At 46.8% G+C, this 22500-nt stretch overlaps 3 protein-coding genes across 4 annotated transcripts in view; 1 reads left to right on the top strand and 2 right to left on the bottom strand.

Annotated features, from left to right (window-relative positions):
* The window catches only part of fbxo3 (F-box protein 3), a 7668-nt gene extending 236 nt beyond the window's left edge, over window positions 1–7432 (bottom strand). The window contains exons 1-8 of one of the 2 annotated variants that reach the window (XM_065951707.1): window positions 7100–7432; window positions 4013–4102; window positions 3758–3921; window positions 2915–3029; window positions 1279–1510; window positions 778–823; window positions 605–689; window positions 1–522 (exon numbers count right to left, since the gene is read on the bottom strand). The exon at window positions 1–522 is cut by the window's left edge and continues 236 nt beyond it. In XM_065951707.1, coding sequence (XP_065807779.1) covers window positions 105–522; window positions 605–689; window positions 778–823; window positions 1279–1510; window positions 2915–3029; window positions 3758–3921; window positions 4013–4102; window positions 7100–7191 — 1242 coding nt within the window. In that variant the 5' untranslated portion in view covers window positions 7192–7432 and the 3' untranslated portion in view covers window positions 1–104. The remainder of the gene's footprint in view (window positions 523–604; window positions 690–777; window positions 824–1278; window positions 1511–2914; window positions 3030–3757; window positions 3922–4012; window positions 4103–7099) is intronic. The other variant, XM_065951708.1, reaches the window with a different exon arrangement.
* Window positions 7433–7767: 335 nt separating this feature from the next.
* Window positions 7768–16139, top strand: f2 (coagulation factor II (thrombin)). The gene is made up of 15 exons (XM_020626381.3): window positions 7768–7926; window positions 8417–8497; window positions 8852–8931; window positions 9020–9044; window positions 9294–9359; window positions 9493–9601; window positions 12103–12236; window positions 12359–12655; window positions 12801–12914; window positions 13196–13322; window positions 14663–14830; window positions 14901–15074; window positions 15150–15328; window positions 15775–15845; window positions 15943–16139. Exons 1-15 carry the CDS (start codon window positions 7863–7865, stop codon window positions 16096–16098), a joined length of 1845 nt encoding a protein of 614 aa, XP_020482037.1. The 5' UTR covers window positions 7768–7862; the 3' UTR covers window positions 16099–16139.
* Window positions 16140–17224: 1085 nt separating this feature from the next.
* Window positions 17225–22500, bottom strand: part of LOC109976216 (zinc finger protein 878) — a 9217-nt gene continuing 3941 nt past the window's right edge. The window contains exons 5-11 of the mRNA XM_065951706.1: window positions 22338–22436; window positions 22148–22265; window positions 21765–22073; window positions 21558–21682; window positions 20867–21491; window positions 20336–20791; window positions 17225–17810 (exon numbers count right to left, since the gene is read on the bottom strand). Of these exons, the coding sequence (XP_065807778.1) occupies window positions 17599–17810; window positions 20336–20791; window positions 20867–21491; window positions 21558–21682; window positions 21765–22073; window positions 22148–22265; window positions 22338–22436 (1944 nt within the window). The 3' untranslated portion in view covers window positions 17225–17598. The remainder of the gene's footprint in view (window positions 17811–20335; window positions 20792–20866; window positions 21492–21557; window positions 21683–21764; window positions 22074–22147; window positions 22266–22337; window positions 22437–22500) is intronic.

The following is a 22500-nucleotide window of genomic DNA, read 5'->3' as shown; positions in this document are numbered from 1 at the left end:
AGACAGAAAGACATGCTGCCCATCAACCTGAGCAGAGAGAGAGAGAGAGAGACAGGTGAGGAGAGAGACAGACAGGTGAGGGAGAGAGAGAGACATGCTGCCCATCAATGTGAGGAGAGAGAGAGACAGACAGGTGAGGAGAGAGACAGACAGGTGATCAGATAGACAGACAAGTGAACAGACAGACAGGTATACAGACAGATAGACACACAGACAGACAGGTAAACAGACAGACAGACAGGACAGACAGACAGACAGACACACAGACAGATAGACACACAGACAGGTAAACAGACAGACAGACAGACACACAGGTAAACAGACAGACAGACAGACACACAAACAGACAGAGACAGACAGGTAAATAGACAGACAGACAGGTAAACAGACAGACAGGTACCTGATGCGTAGGTGAAGAAGAAGTGTGGGGGATGAACTGATGACAGTTCAGGCAGGAAGGAAGTAGAAACTGAGACACTGATGTCACCGGTGGTCGCCACGCAGCTTTTATCATGGACGTATCTGCAATCAGAGCGTTTAAATGACATCATCACAACGCCATGACATCATCATTAGACCGCTATCGTGTATGTCTGTTTGTTACCTGAAGATCTGGTCTCTGATGATTGGATATTCTCCTGTGACCACGTTGTTGACGTAACTCGTGAACCACTCCAAGAAACAGGAACCTGAACACACACACGCGCACACACACACACAGATGTAACATCACAGGATTCATGAAGTTAAACTTTGTGTGTAAACGAGTGAACACACCTGTGATGAACATGTCGATGACTGAAGGATCCCGAGCCGTCTGATCCTGAAACACACACACAAGAAACATGAACACACCTACCCACACACACACACACCCCCACACACACAAGAAACATGAACACACACACACACACACACACACACACACACACACACACACACACACACACACACACACACACACACACACACACACACACACACACACACACACACACACACACACACACACACACACACACACACACACACACACACACACACACACACACACACACACACACACACACACACACACACACACACACACACACACACACACACACACACAGCTGTCCTCCTCTAATCCTGATCTGAGACTTCACATCAAATCACAGAAACCTGAGCAGGACATATTCTAAAAACTCTGCTGTGACTCCGCCCCCTCCCTCAGAAGTCCCGCCCCACTTTGGGATGAATAAAGGAATATCTAACAGATCTTTAGATTCTGGTCTTTACACTGTGATGTTTTGGGGCAGACATACGGGGCAGGGGGTAGAAGCTCTCGTACATCCGGCGCCCCTCGGCCGGCTGCAGCGCCATGTACTGACTGAGACCCGTGTGGAAGCAGAAGGTCAACGGGAGGCAGCGTCTCATCCCCTTCCTCTGCTGGAAACCACCAGCTGCTGTCTCCACGTCCAGAAGAACCTCAGAGCGGTAATGATTAGAGAGAGACATGCTGCCCATCAACCTGAGGAGAGAGAGACAGACAGGTGAGGAGAGAGAGACATGCTGCCCATCAACCTGAGGAGAGAGAGACAGACAGGTGAGGAGAGAGACAGACAGGTGAGGAGAGAGAGACATGCTGCCCATCAACCTGAGGAGAGAGAGACAGACAGGTGAGGAGAGAGAGACATGCTGCCCGTCAACCTGAGGAGAGAGAGACAGACAGGTGAGGAGAGAGAGACATGCTGCCCATCAACCTGAGGAGAGAGAGACAGACAGGTGAGGAGAGAGAGACATGCTGCCCATCAACCTGAGGAGAGAGAGACAGACAGGTGAGGAGAGAGACAGACAGGTGAGGAGAGAGAGACATGCTGCCCATCAACCTGAGGAGAGAGAGACAGACAGGTGAGGAGAGAGAGACATGCTGCCCGTCAACCTGAGGAGAGAGAGACAGACAGGTGAGGAGAGAGAGACATGCTGCCCATCAACCTGAGGAGAGAGAGACAGACAGGTGAGGAGAGAGAGACATGCTGCCCATCAACCTGAGGAGAGAGAGACAGACAGGTGAGGAGAGAGAGACATGCTGCCCGTCAACCTGAGGAGAGAGAGACAGACAGGTGAGGAGAGAGAGACATGCTGCCCGTCAACCTGAGGAGAGAGAGACAGACAGGTGAGGAGAGAGAGACATGCTGCCCATCAACCTGAGGAGAGAGAGACAGACAGGTGATTAGAGAGAGACATGCTGCCCATCAACCTGAGGAGAGAGAGACAGACAGGTGATTAGAGAGAGACATGCTGCCCATCAACCTGAGGAGAGAGAGACAGACAGGTGAGGAGAGAGAGACATGCTGCCCGTCAACCTGAGGAGAGAGAGACAGACAGGTGAGGAGAGAGAGACATGCTGCCCGTCAACCTGAGGAGAGAGAGACAGACAGGTGAGGAGAGAGAGACATGCTGCCCGTCAACCTGAGGAGAGAGAGACAGACAGGTGAGGAGAGAGACAGACAGGTGAGGAGAGAGAGACAGACAGGTGAGGAGAGAGAGACATGCTGCCCATCAACCTGAGGAGAGAGAGACAGACAGGTGAGGAGAGAGAGACATGCTGCCCATCAACCTGAGGAGAGAGGGACAGACAGGTGAGGAGAAGGAGACAGGTGAGGAGAGAGACACACAGGTGGACAGACAGACAGGTGAAGAAAGAGACAGACAGGTAAACAGACAGACAGACAGGTGGTCAGACAGACAGGTGAACAGCAGACAGACAGGTGGACAGACAGACAGGTGGACAGACAGACAGGTGGACAGACAGACAGGTGGTCAGACAGACAGGTGAACAGCAGACAGACAGGTGAACAGCAGACAGACAGGTGGACAGACAGACAGGTGGACAGACAGACAGGTGGACAGACAGACAGGTGGTCAGACTGACCCTGGGATCACCAGTTTTTGTCCGTTGTGAATTCGATACGAGCAGCGATAGTCGTCTGGAAGTCTGAACCCGATCTGAGCCTCGATGTCGTTAAGCTCCGCCTCTGTGGCGCCCTCTGAAGAAAAAAAAAAACATAGATCAGGTTTCCAACAGGAGAAGAAGAAAAGGGGGCGTGGTAACAGTGAACAACAGGGGACGATAAAAAGGAGGCGTGGTCACAGTGAACAACAGGGGACGATAAAAAGGAGGCGTGGTCACAGTGGACAACAGGGGAAGAAGAAAAGGGGGCGTGGTCACAGTGAACAACAGGAGGAGATGAAAAGGAGGCGTGGTCACAGTGAAAAACAGGAGGAGATAAAAAGGGGGCATGGTCACAGTGAACAACAGGAGGAGATGAAAAGGGGGCGTGGTCACAGTGAACAACAGGAGGAGATAAAAAGGAGGCGTGGTCACAGTGAACAACAGGAGGAGATAAAAAGGGGGCGTGGTCACAGTGAACAACAGGAGGAGATAAAAAGGAGGCGTGGTCACAGTGAACAACAGGAGGAGATAAAAAGGAGGCGTGGTCACAGTGAACAACAGGAGGAGATAAAAAGGAGGCGTGGTCACAGTGAACAACAGGAGGAGATAAAAAGGGGGCGTGGTCACAGTGAACAACAGGAGGAGATAAAAAGGAGGCGTGGTCACAGTGAACAACAGGAGGAGATAAAAAGGAGGCGTGGTCACAGTGAACAACAGGAGGAGATAAAAAGGAGGCGTGGTCACAGTGAACAACAGGAGGAGATGAAAAGGGGGCGTGGTCACAGTGAACAACAGGAGGAGATGAAAAGGGGGCGTGGTCACCTTTAAGTGATGCGATCATACGGGGACACCTCTGCTGCAGGAAGCTCTTCAGCTGGTCCCAGGATCTCCTCAGGACCGGGTAGTACTGCAGGTACCGACCCAGGTCTCTGTAGTACTGTTTGAATAGACAGTACCAGGACAGACCGCTCTGCAGCCGGTCAGCACTGAACACACACACACAGACACACAGGTTATATATATGGGGGGGGGGGGGGGGGGGGGGGGGTCTGATCTTGAACATGTTGTTTGACTCACTCTGAGAGCAGCCAGTGTTTAGAGCAGAGAAGCTTCCACAGAGGATTGTGTTTGGAGAGTTCATTCAACCTCCTGCTGACGAAGCTGCAGCTACACACACAGAGAGAGACACACAGAGACACACACACAGAGACACACAGAGACACACACACAGAGACACACAGAGACACACACACAGAGACACACAGAGACACACAGAGACACACACAGAGAGAGAGACACACAGAGACACACACACAGAGACACACACAGAGACACACAGAGACACACAGAGACACACACAGAGAGACACACACAGAGACACACACACAGAGACACACAGAGACACACACAGAGACACACACACACAGAGAGACACACACAGAGACACACACACAGAGACACACAGAGACACACACAGAGACACACAGAGAGAGACACACACACAGAGACACACACAGAGAGAGAGACACACAGAGACACACACACAGAGACACACACAGAGACACACAGAGACACACACACACAGAGACACACAGAGACACACACAGAGAGACACACACAGAGACACACACACAGAGACACACACACACAGAGAGACACACACACAGAGAGACACACACACACAGAGAGACACACACACACAGAGAGACACACAGAGACACACACACACAGAGAGACACACACACACAGAGAGACACACAGAGACACACACACACAGAGAGACACACAGAGACACACACAGAGACACACAGAGAGACACACACAGAGACACACAGAGAGACACACAGAGACACACACAGAGACACACACAGAGACACACAGAGAGACACACATAATAATAATATGATAAACTTTGTATTTGTTGATATAAACTTCAGATCAGTTTTTCCTCTAAAAACTTCAAACTAAGAACATAAAGTAGTTTTGTTGTTGTTGTTGTTGTTGTTGTTGTTTAATGTCAGAGTCATGTCACAATAACAACAAACATCAGAGCACCTTATGAGTGTGTGCTGAACAGACTCAGTAACAGAAGGTTGGAGAAGGGGTCTCCCTGGGACAGGTTCAGGGGGGATGACGTGTCCAAATCATTTTCAGTCTCATCCCTGATTGGATCAACATTCAGATGTCTTCCTGGTTTTAATCTTGTCTGCTGTGAGGAGCTCTGATCATTTTGATGTATTTATCTCTTTTATTTCTATTGATTGTTTTCCTGCTGCTGGAGTTTATGTTCACTGTACTGAAGTCTGGATCTGTACTGAAGTCTGGATCTGTACTGAAGTCTGGATCTGTGTACTGAAGTCTGGATCTGTGTACTGAAGTCTGGATCTGTACTGAAGTCTGGATCTGTGTACTGAAGTCTGGATCTGTACTGAAGTCTGGATCTGTACTGAAGTCTGGATCTGTACTGAAGTCTGGATCTGTGTACTGAAGTCTGGATCTGTGTACTGAAGTCTGGATCTGTGTACTGAAGTCTGGATCTGTACTGAAGTCTGGATCTGTACTGAAGTCTGGATCTGTACTGAAGTCTGGATCTGTACTGAAGTCTGGATCTGTACTGAAGTCTGGATCTGTGTACTGAAGTCTGGATCTGTGTACTGAAGTCTGGATCTGTGTACTGAAGTCTGGATCTGTACTGAAGTCTGGATCTGTACTGAAGTCTGGATCTGTACTGAAGTCTGGATCTGTGTACTGAAGTCTGGATCTGTACTGAAGTCTGGATCTGTGTACTGAAGTCTGGATCTGTGTACTGAAGTCTGGATCTGTACTGAAGTCTGGATCTGTACTGAAGTCTGGATCTGTGTACTGAAGTCTGGATCTGTGTACTGAAGTCTGGATCTGTGTACTGAAGTCTGGATCTGTGTACTGAAGTCTGGATCTGTACTGAAGTCTGGATCTGTACTGAAGTCTGGATCTGTGTACTGAAGTCTGGATCTGTACTGAAGTCTGGATCTGTACTGAAGTCTGGATCTGTGGACTGAAGTCTGGATCTGTGTACTGAAGTCTGGATCTGTGGACTGAAGTCTGGATCTGTGGACTGAAGTCTGGATCTGTGGACTGAAGTCTGGATCTGTACTGAAGTCTGGATCTGTACTGAAGTCTGGATCTGTGTACTGAAGTCTGGATCTGTGTACTGAAGTCTGGATCTGTGTACTGAAGTCTGGATCTGTACTTAAGTCTGGATCTGTACTGAAGTCTGGATCTGTACTGAAGTCTGGATCTGTACTGAAGTCTGGATCTGTGTACTGAAGTCTGGATCTGTACTGAAGTCTGGATCTGTACTGAAGTCTGGATCTGTACTGAAGTCTGGATCTGTGTACTGAAGTCTGGATCTGTGTACTGAAGTCTGGATCTGTACTGAAGTCTGGATCTGTACTGAAGTCTGGATCTGTACTGAAGTCTGGATCTGTGTACTGAAGTCTGGATCTGTGTACTGAAGTCTGGATCTGTGTACTGAAGTCTGGATCTGTGTACTGAAGTCTGCCCTCATGTTTAGGGTCAGGCTGTTATATCCCTGAAACCTAAATGTGTTAATGCCTTTAAAAAGTTCAATAAAAACATTTCAAAAAAAAGAATCTCAGAGATAAATACAACTTTAATATTTGATTAAAAGATTTAAAAAGCTATAAAAGATAAGAGATATAAAATATATAATAGATATAAAAGATAAATCCTCTGTAAACAAACCGCAATCAGCTGTTAGCACGAAGCTAAGCTAACGGCTAGCTGAGTGCTACATGACAGCTTCCGGTCAGCTGAGCTTTAATTAATGAGTTTACATATTTCATGATTAAGTGTTTAAATGTGTTTAAATAAGAAATAAAGTGAAGATAAAATAAAGAGACAGCTGGAGCTTCAGAATGATTTATAATCACTTTAACTAATTATCTTTATTTAATATATAATATCTTTATAGTTTTTAACGTTTTGTCTGTTTGTCAGAAGCTAATCTCTGTTCTTCATGTTTTTAGCCGCCTGTTAGCTTAGCTTAGCTTAGCGTTAGCCTGCTGCGGGTTGTTGTTGTTTTTATTAATTAAAACTAAATTCTGTTTCCGGTCAGTCCCGCAGAGTGTGCAGGCTGACAGGTCTGCGGGGTCGGGTACGTACTGGATCAGGTCTCTGAAGCTCAGGAAGGATAAGACGTGCAGCAGCGGGTCTGAAGGCAGCAGGTCCATCCGGAACTCTGAGGGAGCCGCCATTGTTAGCAACACTTCTTCTTCTTCTTCTTCTTCTTCTTCTTCTTTTAATGGTGACCGCGACCAGCTGGAGCTCTACCGCCCCCTGCCGACACGGTGGTCCTCCTCTGTTCTCATACTGTGGTCAGTTAGGTGTAGACAGGTGAAGACTTCTTTAAAGGACCAGTGAGAGGATGAAGGTATCTTACTGTCTGATCATTAAGGAAACATGTTGAAGTGCTGGTTGCTATGACAACAACACAGCAGCCACTATGTCCTCCTTCTAACTTTAGATTCAGGTGTGTGTGTGTGTGTGTGTGTCACTGATGATGGTCCTCTGACATCTTTCTAAACAGATCATGGTCATGTGGTCATTGCACTGTCACCATGACAACCGGGATGTCCAAAAAAGGTCGTGTACTGTACTGTTCACCTGCTGCTCTGCACAGAACTTCTCTGAGTCAAAGTAAACAAAGAGAGGATCCACATCCAACATGTCCGACTCATCAATCACACTTTGACCCCACGTTCAACAGTCAAGCTCCCACACACACACACACACACACACACACACACACACACACACACACACACAGAGAGAGAGAGACACACAGCACAGACCGAGTACTGCTGCAGTCTGCTGGATCTGCTCCTGAAGATTCTGAGGGTTCTGAGGGTTCTGGAGGATCTGGATCATGGTTCTGAAACGAGCTGCTGTTCTCCTGCTGCTCCTGCTGCACGGCTGCCTGAGCCAACACGGTACACACTCACAGAACGAGAGAGAGAGAGAGAGAGAGGTGTTCATGATGTTAGGAGAATGTTTAATGTTCAGACTAAAGAAGTTTAGAGACAGAAATATAGAACTAAGTGAGGCGTCCAGGTTCTACATGGATCCAGACTTCACTGCAGGGTGGACTCTAGAACCCTCTTTGACTCTGGTTCTTGTTTGTAATGGACAGAAACAGTTTGGACCATGCAGCAGATTGTTGATGGATTCATTCCTCTCTTCTGATGACATAGATGTGTTTATGTAAAGCTTTGATCGATTATTAAAACTTCAGAGATGTTTTTGAAACTTGAGGTGAAGTAACGGATCAAACGTCTTCTCTCTGTTGTAGACTTTAACGAGTCACTAAAGGTTCTTAATATCTCTGTGTGGTCTTTCTTTAGTGTTGATTTAAAGGTCACAGATCGTCATGTTCATGAACTGTATACATGTTGAACTTTGTGTGTGTGTGTGTGTGTGAAGTCTTCCTCAGCGGTCACACGGCCTCGCAGGTGTTGAAGAGGAGCCGTCGAGCCAATCAGCTGTTTGAGGAGGTGAAACCAGGTAACAGAGAGTTTAAGATGGTTTATCATCTCAATCTTTACTTTCTTGTCTTCTTCAGCATGATGTTCTTTTAGTCAGTTATGGTCCAATCAGAGTCAGAGACCAGGAATAAGGGGGGGGGGGGGGGGGGTCAGGGGGCGGGGCTATCTGAGAAGTGTAACCATAGCGACCTGAACACTGTCTTGTTCAGTTTGATATAAAGACACCCTGAGGAGTCACCTTGACCGCTATAACTCCTTGTAGCTCTCAAGCTCCACCCCCTTGTCCAAATATGGTCACTTCTGGGTCAAGAAGACAAAGATGGAAGTCCTGAGCAGGAGTATGTGTTTTAATAAAAGTGTTGTTTCTCTTGAGGCAACCTGGAGAGAGAGTGTGTGGAGGAAATTTGTGACCATGAAGAAGCTCGAGAGGTGTTTGAAAACGTGCTTAAAACGGTACAACGCCTTCTTACTGTCGTCCAATCACAGCACAGATGTGAACAGTACTTTATGACACTAACCCTGAACCTCTGCTCGTCCTCAGGGCGTCTTCTGGGATACATATCTGGGTGAGTTCTGCACACTGACAGAAGCTCTCATTTCTTTTTAAGTTCCAGTTCAGTGGACACAAGTTCCAAATGTTATCTGTGAAGTTTATTCAAGATGAACAAACAAGAACAAAGTCCAGAACAGAACACACAACCAGAGTACACAAACATCTACCTGTCTGTCTGACTACCTGTCTGTCTGTCTGTGTGTCTAACTGTCTGTCTGATCACCTTTCTGTCTGTCTGCCTGCCTGCCTGTCTGTCTCTCAGATTGTAAAGGAACTCAGCTGTCCAGGACTCAGGATAACATTGAAATAGTCCGTCAGTGTATAGAAGGTAAACAAACACAAAGCTAGCATGAATTAAATCCATCTACTAAACCAATGTATATATAACTGTGTGTGTGTGTGTGTGTGTGTGTGTGTGTGTGTGTGTGTGTGTGTGTGTGTGTGTGTGTGTGTGTGTTCAGGTCAGTGTATTTCAGGTTTAGGAGTAAACTATCAAGGAAACATCAACATCACAACATCAGGGAGGCAATGTCAGAACTGGAGGCACATCTTCCCACATCCCATAATCAGGTAACTAGCTAACCGACTTGTTAGCAAACCAACCAACCAACTCATTAGCTAACCAACCAACTAACCAACCAACCAACTAACCAACCAACTCATTAGCTAACCAACCAACTAACCAACCAACCAACTCATTAGCCAACCAACTAACCAACCAACCAACCAACTCATTAGCTAACCAACCAACTAACCAACCAACCAACTCATTAGCCAACCAACTAACCAACCAACTAACCAACCAACCAACTAACCAACCAACTAACCAACCAACTCATTAGCTAACCAACCAACTAACCAACCAACCAACTCATTAGCCAACCAACTAACCAACCAACCAACCAACTCATTAGCTAACCAACCAACTAACCAACCAACCAACTCATTAGCTAACCAACCAACTAACCAACCAACCAACCAACTCATTAGCTAACCAACCAACTAACCAACCAACCAACTCATTAGCCAACCAACTAACCAACCAACTAACCAACTCATTAGCTAACCAACCAACTAGCCAACCAACCAACTAACCAACCAACCAACTAACCAACCAACCAACCAACTAACCAACCAACTCATTAGCTAACCAACCAACCAACTAACCAACCAACCAACCAACTAGCCAACCAACCAACTAACCAACCAACCAACTAACAAACCAACTCATTAGCTAACCAACCAACTAACCAACCAACCAACTAACCAACCAACCAACTCATTAGCTAACCAACCAACTAACTAACCAACCAACCAACCAACCAACCAACTAACCAACCAACCAACTCATTAGCTAACCAACCAACTAACCAACCAACCAACTAACCAACCAACCAACTAACCAACCAACCAACTCATTAGCTAACCAACTAACTAACCAACCAACCAACTAACCAACCAACCAACTAACCAACCAACCAACTAACCAACCAACCAACTCATTAGCTAACCAACTAACTAACCAACCAACCAACTAACCAACCAACCAACTCATTAGCTAACCAACCAACTAACCAACCAACCAACTAACCAACCAACCAACTAACCAACCAACCAACTCATTAGCTAACCAACTAACTAACCAACCAACCAACTAACCAACCAACCAACTAATTAGCTAACCAACCAACCAACCAACTCATTAGCTAACCAACCAACTAACCAACCAACCAACTCATTAGCTAACCAACCAACCAACCAACCAACTAACTAACTCATTAGCTAACCAACTAACCAACCAACCAACGCATTAGCTAACCAACCAACTAACCAACCAACCAACTCATTAGCCAACCAACTAACTAACCAACCAACCAACTAACCAACCAACCAACTCATTAGCTAACCAACCAACTAACCAACCAACCAACTAACCAACCAACCAACTAACCAACCAACCAACTAACCAACCAACCAACTCATTAGCTAACCAACTAACTAACCAACCAACCAACTAACCAACCAACCAACTAATTAGCTAACCAACCAACCAACCAACTCATTAGCTAACCAACCAACTAACCAACCAACCAACCAACTCATTAGCTAACCAACCAACCAACCAACCAACTAACTAACTCATTAGCTAACCAACTAACCAACCAACCAACGCATTAGCTAACCAACCAACTAACCAACCAACCAACTCATTAGCTAACCAACCAACTAACCAACCAACCAACTCATTAGCTAACCAACCAACCAACCAACCAACTAACTAACTCATTAGCTAACCAACTAACCAACCAACCAACTCATTAGCTAACCAACCAACTAACCAACCAACCAACTAACCAACCAACCAACTAACCAACCAACCAACTCATTAGCTAACCAACTAACTAACCAACCAACCAACTAACCAACCAACCAACTAATTAGCTAACCAACCAACCAACCAACTCATTAGCTAACCAACCAACTAACCAACCAACCAACTCATTAGCTAACCAACCAACCAACCAACCAACTAACTAACTCATTAGCTAACCAACCAACCAACCAACCAACGCATTAGCTAACCAACCAACCAACTCATTAGCTAACCAACCAACTAACCAACCAACCAACTCATTAGCTAACCAACCAACTAACCAACCAACCAACTCATTAGCTAACCAACCAACCAACCAACCAACGCATTAGCTAACCAACCAACCAACCAACCAACTCATTAGCTAACCAACCAACCAACCAACTCATTAGCTAACCAACCAACTAACCAACTCATTAGCTAACCAACCAACCAACCAACTTGTTAGCTAACCAACCAACCAACCAACCAACCAACTTGTTAGCTAACCAACCAACCAACCAACCAACCAACTTGTTAGCTAACCAACCAACCAACCAACCAACTTGTTAGCTAACCAACCTAACTAGCTGAAGAACATGATATGTAGACTGATGGAGTAAATATGAAACCAGCAGACGGACTCTTAACACTCATAAGAGCACGAGGTAGACTGTGGATTCATCAGCTGACTCTCTGCTCTCCGGTCTGTCTGTAGGGAGTTTAATGCTTCAGAGTTACCTGACCTCCAGGAGAACTTCTGCAGGAACCCTGATAAACGTCCTGATGGACCCTGGTGCTTCACCACAGACCCCACCACTCAGAAAGAGTTCTGCAGGGTCCCAAAGTGTGGCAAGTATCAGAAAGTTATCCTAACCCAATACTAGAACTAATGATGAGGATCCCGCAGGATCCAGCAGGATCCCGCAGGAGCCCGCAGGATCCCTTACCAAACTCTCTTCTATCCTTCCAAGGTGAGAACTTTGTCCCGGCCACTGTGGTCCCTAAAACAATCAAAACAACTGGCCCCTGCATTCCTCATAATGGCATTGACTACACTGGCAACCTGGCTGTTACCCTGGGGGGCCACACCTGTCTGCAGTGGTCCTCACCTGTGGTAACGGCCCTCAGTCGGGACAAGGAGTTCATACCTGAGGTCACACTGACGGGTAACAAGTGCCGTAACCCCGACAACGACCTTGAGGGGCCCTGGTGCTACGTGGAAGTGTTGGGAAACATAACTATCGACTACTGTGACCTTAACTTGTGTGGTAAAAACACAGAGAGTATCACCTGTCTGTCTGCTCACCTGTGTGTCTGATCACCTGTCTGTCTGTTCACCTGTCTGTCTGAACAACTGTGTGTCTGATCACCTGTCTGTGTGTTCACCTGTCTGTCTGCTCACCTGTCCTTCAGATGACTCTCTTCTTGAGGAGTCGTTCACTGAGTCTGGAGGTCAGGAACGTTCCGTCTTGAAACCAGGGAGGAAAATGTTTTTCAACACTCAAAGCTTTGGAGAAGGAGAGAGCGGTGAGTCCACCTAACTGACCAATGATGGGGCGGGGCTTAGCAGTGAGTCCACCGAACTGACCAATGAGGGGGCGGGGCTTAGTAAGCCGGTGAGAGACAGGTGTTTTACTGTTACTTCACTAACTAGTTAACAGGGATGCTGGTTGGTTAGCTTGTTAAATGTTTATGACCTGCATGACTTTCACTGTAACCAGAGAGCTGTTAGCTGGTTAACTGGTTGGTTAACTGGTTGGTTAACTGGTTGAGTCATGAAACCAATTGACTGTCTGGTTGTGTTGCAGTGTGTGGAGAGCGCCCCCTCTTTGAACTGCAGGGTAAGAAGGACACCAAGGAGGACGAGCTGCTGGAGTCCTACAGAGATAAACGCATCGTGGGTGGAGACGACGCCGAGGTTGGCTCAGCGCCATGGTAACTTAAATCTAATAATCAGTGTCACCATAGTAACCACAACAATCAGATGTTAGGATGCAGATGTTCTGGTGGAGAGGTTCCACATATCCTGAAAAAGAATCCCTGCTCTGAGTTTGTAAAAGGATCTCAGTGGTTCTTAGAGAGCGTCCTAGAACGAGTTCTTGTCAGGCCCGAGAAGTTCTTCAGGCTCCAGCGTGCTCCTTGGGTTCAGTCACCTCGCAGACTGAAAGGAGGTTCCAGGGGTTCTTGTGGAAGCACCAGAAGACCAGAATCATTGAGTGGGTTTCTATGCTCTTTGAGGGTCTGGTGACGTTTGGGGGTGTTTTCAGAAGTTCTGACCAGAGAGGTTCTAGAGGTGCAGAAAAAAACATTCCCTGCTCATGAGATGTGCTTTTCAGTAGTTCTTCAGGTTCCAGGGATCCAGGACTCCATAGAGTAGAGATGGTTTAAAGTGTTACGAGCTAGCACCGGCTACACATATACATACAGCAAAACTAGCCCTAACCTGAAGTGTGACAGAGAAGTCAAGAGATGACAGGTACAGAAAGGACTGATTCTCACACAGGGAAAACATAAGGTTAGGTCAGCTCACCTATACGCGGGTCTGCCAGGGCACCGGCGGCCTGATTGCACCGGATGGCTTTTAGAGCGACGAACCCAAGCTTCGTGTTTGAGTTCAGTTTAGTTTGTTGTAGTTGGATCACATAAGATACGGCTGGTTTCAAAAACAGGTTCATGGGAGTGGGTCATCTGTTAGGTCCGACAGCTTCCAAGTTGGCGTCCATACGGATCCTCTGTCAGCTGCCACTTCACCTGTCGTATTACGTCATTTAAAGCGACAGAGCACCGCTCTGAGCGCACCTCAGGAATGGTGCATTCAAGACTATCGGACAATCCAGTAAACACAGCTTAAACCCATTCTCTATTCTCCCCATGAAAACCAGTCCATTAACAAACAGACAGATAAGGATGAAAAAGAAGAACCTTACTGTTTCCTAACAAAAGAGAATAGGAGAAACTTCCAGATGTTCTGCAAGATGTTTTGGACTTGCTGAAAGAGGGAGTTTCCAACTACATCCAGGGGTTCTTGTGGAGGCTCCAGGATTTTCAAGGATTCTTGAGAAGTCTGTTTTTCACGCTGTAAAGGTTCAGCTCAGGGTCTCAAAGGTATTCTAGGTAGTCTCATCAGTGAGTTCCTCACATTTTGTTATCATGCAGTAAAGTCTGTGAATCCCTATAGGACTCAGAACAGAACCTGCAGTCAAAACCAGGTCCGAGGTCTGAACTGGTTTCTTCACATGGTGCAGATTTCACTTCCTGTTTGGTTCTACCTGCAGGCAGGTGATGCTCTACAAGCGTCAGCCTCAGGAGCTGCTGTGTGGAGCCAGTCTCATCAGTGACCAGTGGATCATCACCGCCGCTCACTGCATCCTCTACCCACCCTGGAGCAAGAACTTCACCACCAACGACATACTGGTCCGACTGGGAAAACACAACCGGGGAAAGTAAGAGTGAACACACTCCGGACTGCCCTGAGTCCAAGGTGAGAACAACACTGATGACGTTTTCTTTCAGGTACGAGAAAGGAACGGAAAAGATCGTCGCGCTCAGTCAAATCATCGTCCACCCGAGGTACAACTGGAAGGAGAACCTGAACCGCGACATCGCTCTGCTGCAGCTCAGACGGCCAATCGCGTTCAGTAATGAGATCCACCCCATCTGCCTGCCCAGCAAGAAGGTGGCCAAGATGTAAGGCCGCCCCCCCAGGACTTCCTCTGACAGTTGAGTGTAGCAGACTGTCTGATGGTTCTTTGTCCTCCACAGGTTGATGACTGAGGGGTACAAAGGTCGAGTGACGGGCTGGGGGAACCTCATGGAGATCTGGAACCCCTCGCAAAGAACCTTACCCGATGTCCTCCAGCAAATCCATCTGCCAATCCAGGAGCAGCTCACCTGCAGACAATCCACATCAGTGACGATCACCAACAACATGTTCTGTGCAGGTCTCTGTGACTCCTCCTGCAGCTTACTGTTCTCCATCACTGAATCCTCCAATCACAACGATCATTGGCTAACCAACCAACTTGTTAGCTAACCAATCATTGGATGGACTGTAGTGAAACTAGGGCGACACATTCATGGTGCCCAGAGGATGATTAGTAGAACTTTTATATTTCCTTTAGCGCCCCGAACTGGTCAAAGGTGTTATCAGACATTTCTAAATCTAGAATAATCAAATGTTAAGAAATCAACAGGTAGTTCCTGAGGATGCATCCTGCTCACAGCTGCTTGATGGTTCAGATGTTTGTAACGAGGGAGATACCACTTCTGATGTCTCGCCTGTCTTGTTTCTAAATTCCTGCAGATTTGATGACATCATGTCTGCAGCGCTCGGTGCTTATTCAGCTAATGTTAGCATCCTGATGCTAACGTCTGTTTTGTGTTGCAGGCTTTAGTCCAGACGACAGCCATCGTGGAGACGCGTGTGAGGGAGACAGCGGCGGACCGTTTGTGATGAAGGTGAGACGAATCACAGGATGAAACCTTCTGAAGGCCGTCGTCTGATCCTCAGGATGAAGATTCTGTTTGATGTATAACCTTATTTTAACCCCTTCAGTACCCGGCAGAGAACCGCTGGTATCAGATGGGCATCGTGTCGTGGGGTGAGGGCTGCGACCGTGACGGGAAGTACGGCTTCTACACTCACCTGTTCAGGATGAGGAGGTGGATCCGGAAAGTCATCGACAGGGAAGGAGGAGACGACGAAGATTAGATGCACTTCCTGTTGTCCAATAAAGTTTGTCCACATCCTACCGTCTGACCTCCTGTCGTTTGTGACCAATGAGAACGCTCACAGAGGATCAAAGAGCTGCACGCACGCACGCACGCACGCACGCACGCACGCACGCACGCACGCACGCACGCACGCACGCACGCACGCACGCACGCACGCACACACACACAGCCAAACGGTGAGTTCACTGACCCGCAAAAAAAGACAGTGGTTGCGATGATTAGTTCACCTAAAGTAACCTGAAAAGATTGAATTGAAATATAAATCATTTTCATTTATTATGTTGTCACCTGTTTTACATTAAAAATCTCATCCAGACGTTTTAAATAACTTCCTCACTGCGTGTTGCATTAAATACATGATCTCTTAATATTTTATAAAATGTACAGATTGTTTTTCATTGTTTTTCTACCCCAAAATATTGTTAATAGTTGGCTTTTATTAACGTTTAAATAAATGTTTATCTGAGCTGCAGCACGTTCATTATCAAATACTGCTGTCCTGGTGTAATTACGTACTTTGGCCACAAGATGGCAGTGATTACATGTAAAAGTAAATTTATTACTGAAACAGCAGAGTTGATTTATTAACTGTTTGTCATATCTAATTTGGCCATGAGGTGTCAGTGTTTTCCCACAACATTTGTTCCTGATTTGAGATCGGTACATTTTATAAAATATTAAGAGATTATGTATTTGATGCAACATACAGAAACAAAAAGATAAGGTTGTGATATTATTATCATTATCAAAAAGTGTTTTAAGTTTGAACTTGTATTTATGTTATAATTGATGAAGATCAGAGCAGACTGAGCTGCTGTAACGAGGTCAGTGTTCAGAGCATCTACATTCAAAAGGGGTTACTGAATCTATTAGTCTTCTTAACTTTTTATTTACATAATGTTTATGCAGATTAATATCTAAAGAAGCAGTGTTGTATTCTTTTTTTATTCATTTGAATAAATTTTTGGGAAAATATTGTTAATTTATGTCTTTTCCTCTGTAGGTCATTCATTTATGAGAATCGTAATATTTCAACTGTTTCCTTCCAACATTTACATTTGATAACTAAATGAAATATGAAGAAATGTCATAAATCACAAAACTATCATCAAGTATTAACATTTAATCTTTCTTTATCAGGTTACTCTCCAAACTGGAAGCATCTTCTGATTATAAATCTGGACAAACAACAAACAAAATAACGACTGTGACCACAAGTTTGCTGTCTGAGCATTCAGGATGAAACCAAATGCTGAAGCTGCATGAAGCGGAGAGGTCTTTGAATGCATCGTTTGAGTGGAGAGGTCTTTGAATGCATCATTTGAGCTGTGAGGTCTTTGAATGCATCGTTTGAGCTGTGAGGTCTTTGAATGCATCGTTTGAGCTGTGAGGTCTTTGAATGCATTGTTTGATCCAGGACTCACAGAGAGGAGGAGCAGCAGCTCTTCATGTCATCGTGTCGAGTAGAGATCAGCTGTTATGATTGGTCCGTCGTCTCTAGCCCCGCCTCCCCGTCACCTGCCCGGTGTGTCAGCAGGTGTCTGTTCAGGTGAGTTTTGCGCGTGTAGCTCTTTGAGCAGTAAATGCAGCCGTACGGCCGGACGCTGCTGTGAGACAACATGTGCTTCTTCAGGTCAAACTTCCTCCTCAGACATTTCCCACATTCAGGACACGAGAAGGGTTTCTCTCCTGCAGAGACACAGACAGCCAATCAGCTGGTAATTTACTCTCCTCCAATCAGAGACAATCAGAAACAAGCAGAGACGTTACCGACCTGTTACCGATCAGGGTAAGAGTCAAAGAGTCAGAGAGTCAGAGAGAGTCAAAGAGTCAAAGAGTCAAAGAGTCAGAGAGTCAAAGAGTCAGAGAGAGTCAGAGTCAGAGAGTCAGAGAGAGTCAAAGAGTCAAAGAGTCAGAGAGTCAAAGAGAGTCAAAGAGTGTTAGAGTCAAAGAGTCAGAGAGTCAGAGAGAGTCAAAGAGTCAGAGAGTCAAAGAGAGTCAAAGAGTCAGAGAGTCAAAGAGAGTCAAAGAGTGTTAGAGTCAAAGAGTCAGAGAGTCAAAGAAAGTCAAAGAGTCAGAGAGTCAAAGAGAGTCAAAGAGTCAGAGAGTCAAAGAGAGTCAAAGAGTCAGAGAGTCAAAGAGTCAGCGAGTCAAAGAGTGTCAGAGTCAAAGAGTCAGAAAGTCAGAGAGAGTCAAAGAGTCAAAAAGTCAAAGAGTCAGAGAGTCAGAGAGAGTCAAAGAGTCAGAGAAAGTCAGAGAGAGTCAGAGAGTCAAAGAGAGTCAAAGAGTGTCAAAGAGTCAGAGAGAGTCAAAGAGTCAGAGTCAAAGAGTCAGAGAGTCAGAGAGAGTGAAAGAGTGAAAGAGTCAGAGAGTCCAAGAGTCAGAGAGAGTCAGAGAGTCAGAGAGAGTCAAAGAGTCAAAGAGTCAGAGAGTCAGAGAGTCAAAGAGTCAAAGAGTCAGAGAGTCAAAGAGTCAGAGAGAGTCAGAGAGTCAGAGAGAGTCAAAGAGTCAAAGAGTCAGAGAGTCAAAGAGAGTCAAAGAGTGTTAGAGTCAAAGAGTCAGAGAGTCAAAGAGTCAAAGAGTCAAAGAGTCAGAGAGTCAAAGAAAGTCAAAGAGTCAGAGAGTCAAAGAGAGTCAAAGAGTCAGAGAGTCAAAGAGAGTCAAAGAGTCAGAGAGTCAAATAGAGTCAAAGAGTCAGAGAGTCAAAGAGTGTCAGAGTCAAAGAGTCAGAAAGTCAGAGAGAGTCAAAGAGTCAAAAAGTCAAAGAGTCAGAGAGTCAGAGAGAGTCAGAGAGTCAGAGAAAGTCAGAGAGAGTCAGAGAGTCAGAGAGTCAAAGAGAGTCAAAGAGTGTCAAAGAGTCAGAGAGAGTCAAAGAGTCAGAGTCAAAGAGTCAGAGAGTCAGAGAGAGTGAAAGAGTGAAAGAGTCAGAGAGTCCAAGAGTCAGAGAGAGTCAAAGAGTCAGAGAGAGTCAAAGAGTCAGAGAGAGTCAAAGAGTCAAAGATTCAAAGACTCAAAGAGTCAGAGAGTCAGAGAGAGTGAAAGAGTCAAAGAGAGTCAAAGAGTCAGAGAGTCACTGAGTCAAAGAGTCAGAGAGAGTCAGAGAGTCAGAGAGTCAAAGAGAGTCAAAGAGTCAGAGAGTCACTGAGTCAAAGAGTCAGAGAGAGTCAGAGAGTCAGAGAGTCAAAGAGAGTCAAAGAGTGTCAAAGAGTCAGAGAGAGTCAAAGAGTCAGAGTCAAAGAGTCAGAGAGTCAGAGAGAGTCAAAGAGTGAAAGAGTCAGAGAGTCCAAGAGTCAGAGAGAGTCAAAGAGTCAAAGAGTCAGAGAGTCAAAGAGTCAAAGAGTCAGAGAGTCAAAGAGTCAGAGAGAGTCAGAGAGTCAGAGAGAGTCAAAGAGTCAAAGAGTCAGAGAGTCAAAGAGAGTCAAAGAGTGTTAGAGTCAAAGAGTCAGAGAGTCAAAGAGTCAAAGAGTCAAAGAGTCAGAGAGTCAAAGAGAGTCAAAGAGTCAGAGAGTCAAATAGAGTCAAAGAGTCAGAGAGTCAAAGAGTGTCAGAGTCAGAGTCAGAAAGTCAGAGAGAGTCAAAGAGTCAAAAAGTCAAAGAGTCAGAGAGTCAGAGAGAGTCAGAGAGTCAGAGAAAGTCAGAGAGAGTCAGAGAGTCAGAGAGTCAAAGAGAGTCAAAGAGTGTCAAAGAGTCAGAGAGAGTCAAAGAGTCAGAGAGAGTCAAAGAGTCAAAGATTCAAAGACTCAAAGAGTCAGAGAGTCAGAGAGAGTGAAAGAGTCAAAGAGAGTCAAAGAGTCAGAGAGTCAGAGAGTCAAAGAGAGTCAAAGAGTGTCAAAGAGTCAGAGAGAGTCAAAGAGTCAGAGTCAAAGAGTCAGAGAGTCAGAGAGAGTCAAAGAGTGAAAGAGTCAGAGAGTCCAAGAGTCAGAGAGAGTCAAAGAGTCAAAGATTCAAAGACTCAAAGAGTCAGAGAGTCAAAGAGTCAGAGAAAGTCAGAGAGTCAAAGAGTCAGAGAGTCAGAGAGTCAGAGAGGCAGAGTCAGAGAGTCAGAGTCAAAGAGTCAAAGAGTTAGAAAGAGTCAGAGAGTCAAAGAGTCAAAGAGTAAGTTAGATTAAAAATCATTTAGATTAAAGATTACACTCAGAGACATATGAACTCAAAGAAAAAGAAGAATGAGCACAGATCAGAGTCATGACCCCGCCACCCTCCCGTGGTCGTACCTGTGTGTATCCTGCGGTGCTCGGTCAGGTGACAGGAAATAGAAAAAGCCTTCCCACAGTCCTGGCAGACGTAGGGTCTCTCCCCCGTGTGCGTCCTCATGTGTTTCTGCAGGTCTCCTCCTGATGGCCAGCCTTTCCCGCACACCATGCAGACATACGGACGCTCTCCGGTGTGGCGCCGCACGTGCACATTGAGGCCGGCGAGCGCGGTGAAGTCTTTGGGGCAGTAGGGGCAGCGGTATGGTCGCTCCCCGCTGTGCGTCCTAAGGTGACCCTCCAGCCCGTCGCGCGTTTTGAAGCGTTTGCCACACTGCGAGCACAGGAAGCGGCTCTGGGCGCCGTGGCTTGCCCGGTGGGAGTTGAGGCCGGTGAGAGAGCCGTACGCCTTGCTGCACTGATCACACTGATAGGAGCGAGACGTGTGTGTGCGCTGATGGATCCGCAGCTGAGTCACACCTGAGGAGAACACCAGGTGTGTTACAAACACACTACACACACACACACTGAGCACTGAGTGTCTGTGGGACTCACCTGTGAAGCTCTGCTCACAGAAGCGACAGTTGTAGCATAGCTCCGCCCCCTCCACTGAGTGCGTCTGCAGGTGTCTCAGCAGCTGCGTCTGCGAGCTGAACGTCTTGTGACACAGCGTGCAGGAGAGGTCGGGCAGGCGGTGTGTCAGCCGGTGAGCGTCTCTCTCTCTGGACGACTCAAACACTTTATCACACTTACTGCAGGTGAACCCGCCCTTTTCCAGGTGAGTCTGTTTGTGATTGGTCAGACTGGACAGGTGGTGGAACGTCCTGTCACACTGGCTGCACTGGTAAACGGGTCGTGTGCGATGGCTGCGCTGGTGGGACAGCAGCTCCGCTTTGCTTTTAAAGATGGCGTTACACTGGAAACAGGAGTGTGACCTGAGGGGCCGGGGCTCTGATGGACAAGGCTCTAGGGGGCGGGGCTCTGATGGACAAGGCTTTGATGGACGGGGCTCTTGGGGACAGGACTCTGGGGGGCGGGGCTCTTGGGGACAGGACTCTGGGGGGCGGGGCTCTTGGGGGCGGGACTCTGGAGGGCGGGGCTCTTGCTCCTGAGCAGCAGGACTCACAGCTGTGGATAACGTCGAGCTGCAGGACTTGTTGGTGCGCAGGTGACGGATGACCTGGAGGGATACAGGAAGTAGTCAGACGTTACAGGTAAACATCGTTTAAGAACAAAGAGGACTCACCTGAGAACGGTAGATGAAACATTTCCCACACTGAGGACACTTGTGAGCAACCCGCCGAGAATTATGGGAAATGCTGAACAGAGCGTTAGCTGTGACCTCAGAACAGGGCTGATCTGATTGGTCGACTGTGTAGAAAAGAAGAAGTTAGTTAGTCTATGCTGTGTGTGTGTGTGTGTGTGTGTGTGTGTGTGTGTGTGTGTGTCTCACCTCTGTCCTCTGATTGGTCGCTCAGATTTGCAGGTGAGTCCTTCAGTCTGTTCTCGTCTACAGGTGTGATGACACAATCCTCATCGCCCTTTGCTGAGCTCTGATTGGACGCCTCCTGCTCCTCTGATGACATGATGTCATTGATCAGCGTCTGGTCCTCCGTCATCACCACCACCTCCACCTTCACCAGCGGGCCGTCTGATTGGACCTCTGTGACAGGGGGAGGAGGAGGAGGCTCAGGATTGGTCAGTTTGGTGAGAAGGGGTTGAGACCACGCTGAGAGGAGGACGTCCTCTGAATCAGGACGGACTGAGGACAAAAACAGAGTGTCATATTTCATAAATAATAAATTAAACTCAGGTAAACAGACGTGTGAATGTTACCTGTAGTCGTCGCTCGTCCCATTCGACAGCTGTGATTGGTCAGTAACTCCCTCAGGTTGTCAGTGTCCTGCAGACACTCCTCCACACCACCAGGGGCAGCGTGGAGCCAGGAAGCAGCCTGAGAGAAAACACATCAACATTTAAAGAGTCTGTGGTGTGAAGAGTAAAAAACTGAAGGGTTTCTGAGGACCTGTTTGAAGTCGGGCACCGGGAACAGCTGCTCCATCCTCGACAGGAAGTCAGATATGAGGGACTGGAGGGCGGAGTCAAAACTGTGGCTGAAAACCTCCTGAGAGACAGAGAGAGAGAGAGAGAGAGAGAGAGAGAGAGAGAGACAGAGAGACAGAGACAGA

The sequence above is a fragment of the Labrus bergylta genome, chromosome 24 (genome assembly GCF_963930695.1).
Source record: "Labrus bergylta chromosome 24, fLabBer1.1, whole genome shotgun sequence".
In the NCBI taxonomy this organism is placed as follows: domain Eukaryota; kingdom Metazoa; phylum Chordata; class Actinopteri; order Labriformes; family Labridae; genus Labrus; species Labrus bergylta.
The sequence above is the reverse complement of the archived record's forward strand: the minus strand, read 5'-3'. Positions and strand labels throughout refer to the sequence as shown.

Excerpts from the sequence above, each read along its gene's own strand:
- f2 (XM_020626381.3), top strand. The coding sequence starts at position 7,863 with ATGGTTCTGAAACGAGCTGCTGTTCTCCTGCTGCTCCTGCTGCACGGC. Across the intron at positions 8,932-9,019 it reads TTGAAAACGTGCTTAAAACG|GGCGTCTTCTGGGATACATA; the intron begins GTACAACGCCTT and ends GCTCGTCCTCAG. Across the intron at positions 12,237-12,358 it reads CTGCAGGGTCCCAAAGTGTG|GTGAGAACTTTGTCCCGGCC; the intron begins GCAAGTATCAGA and ends TATCCTTCCAAG.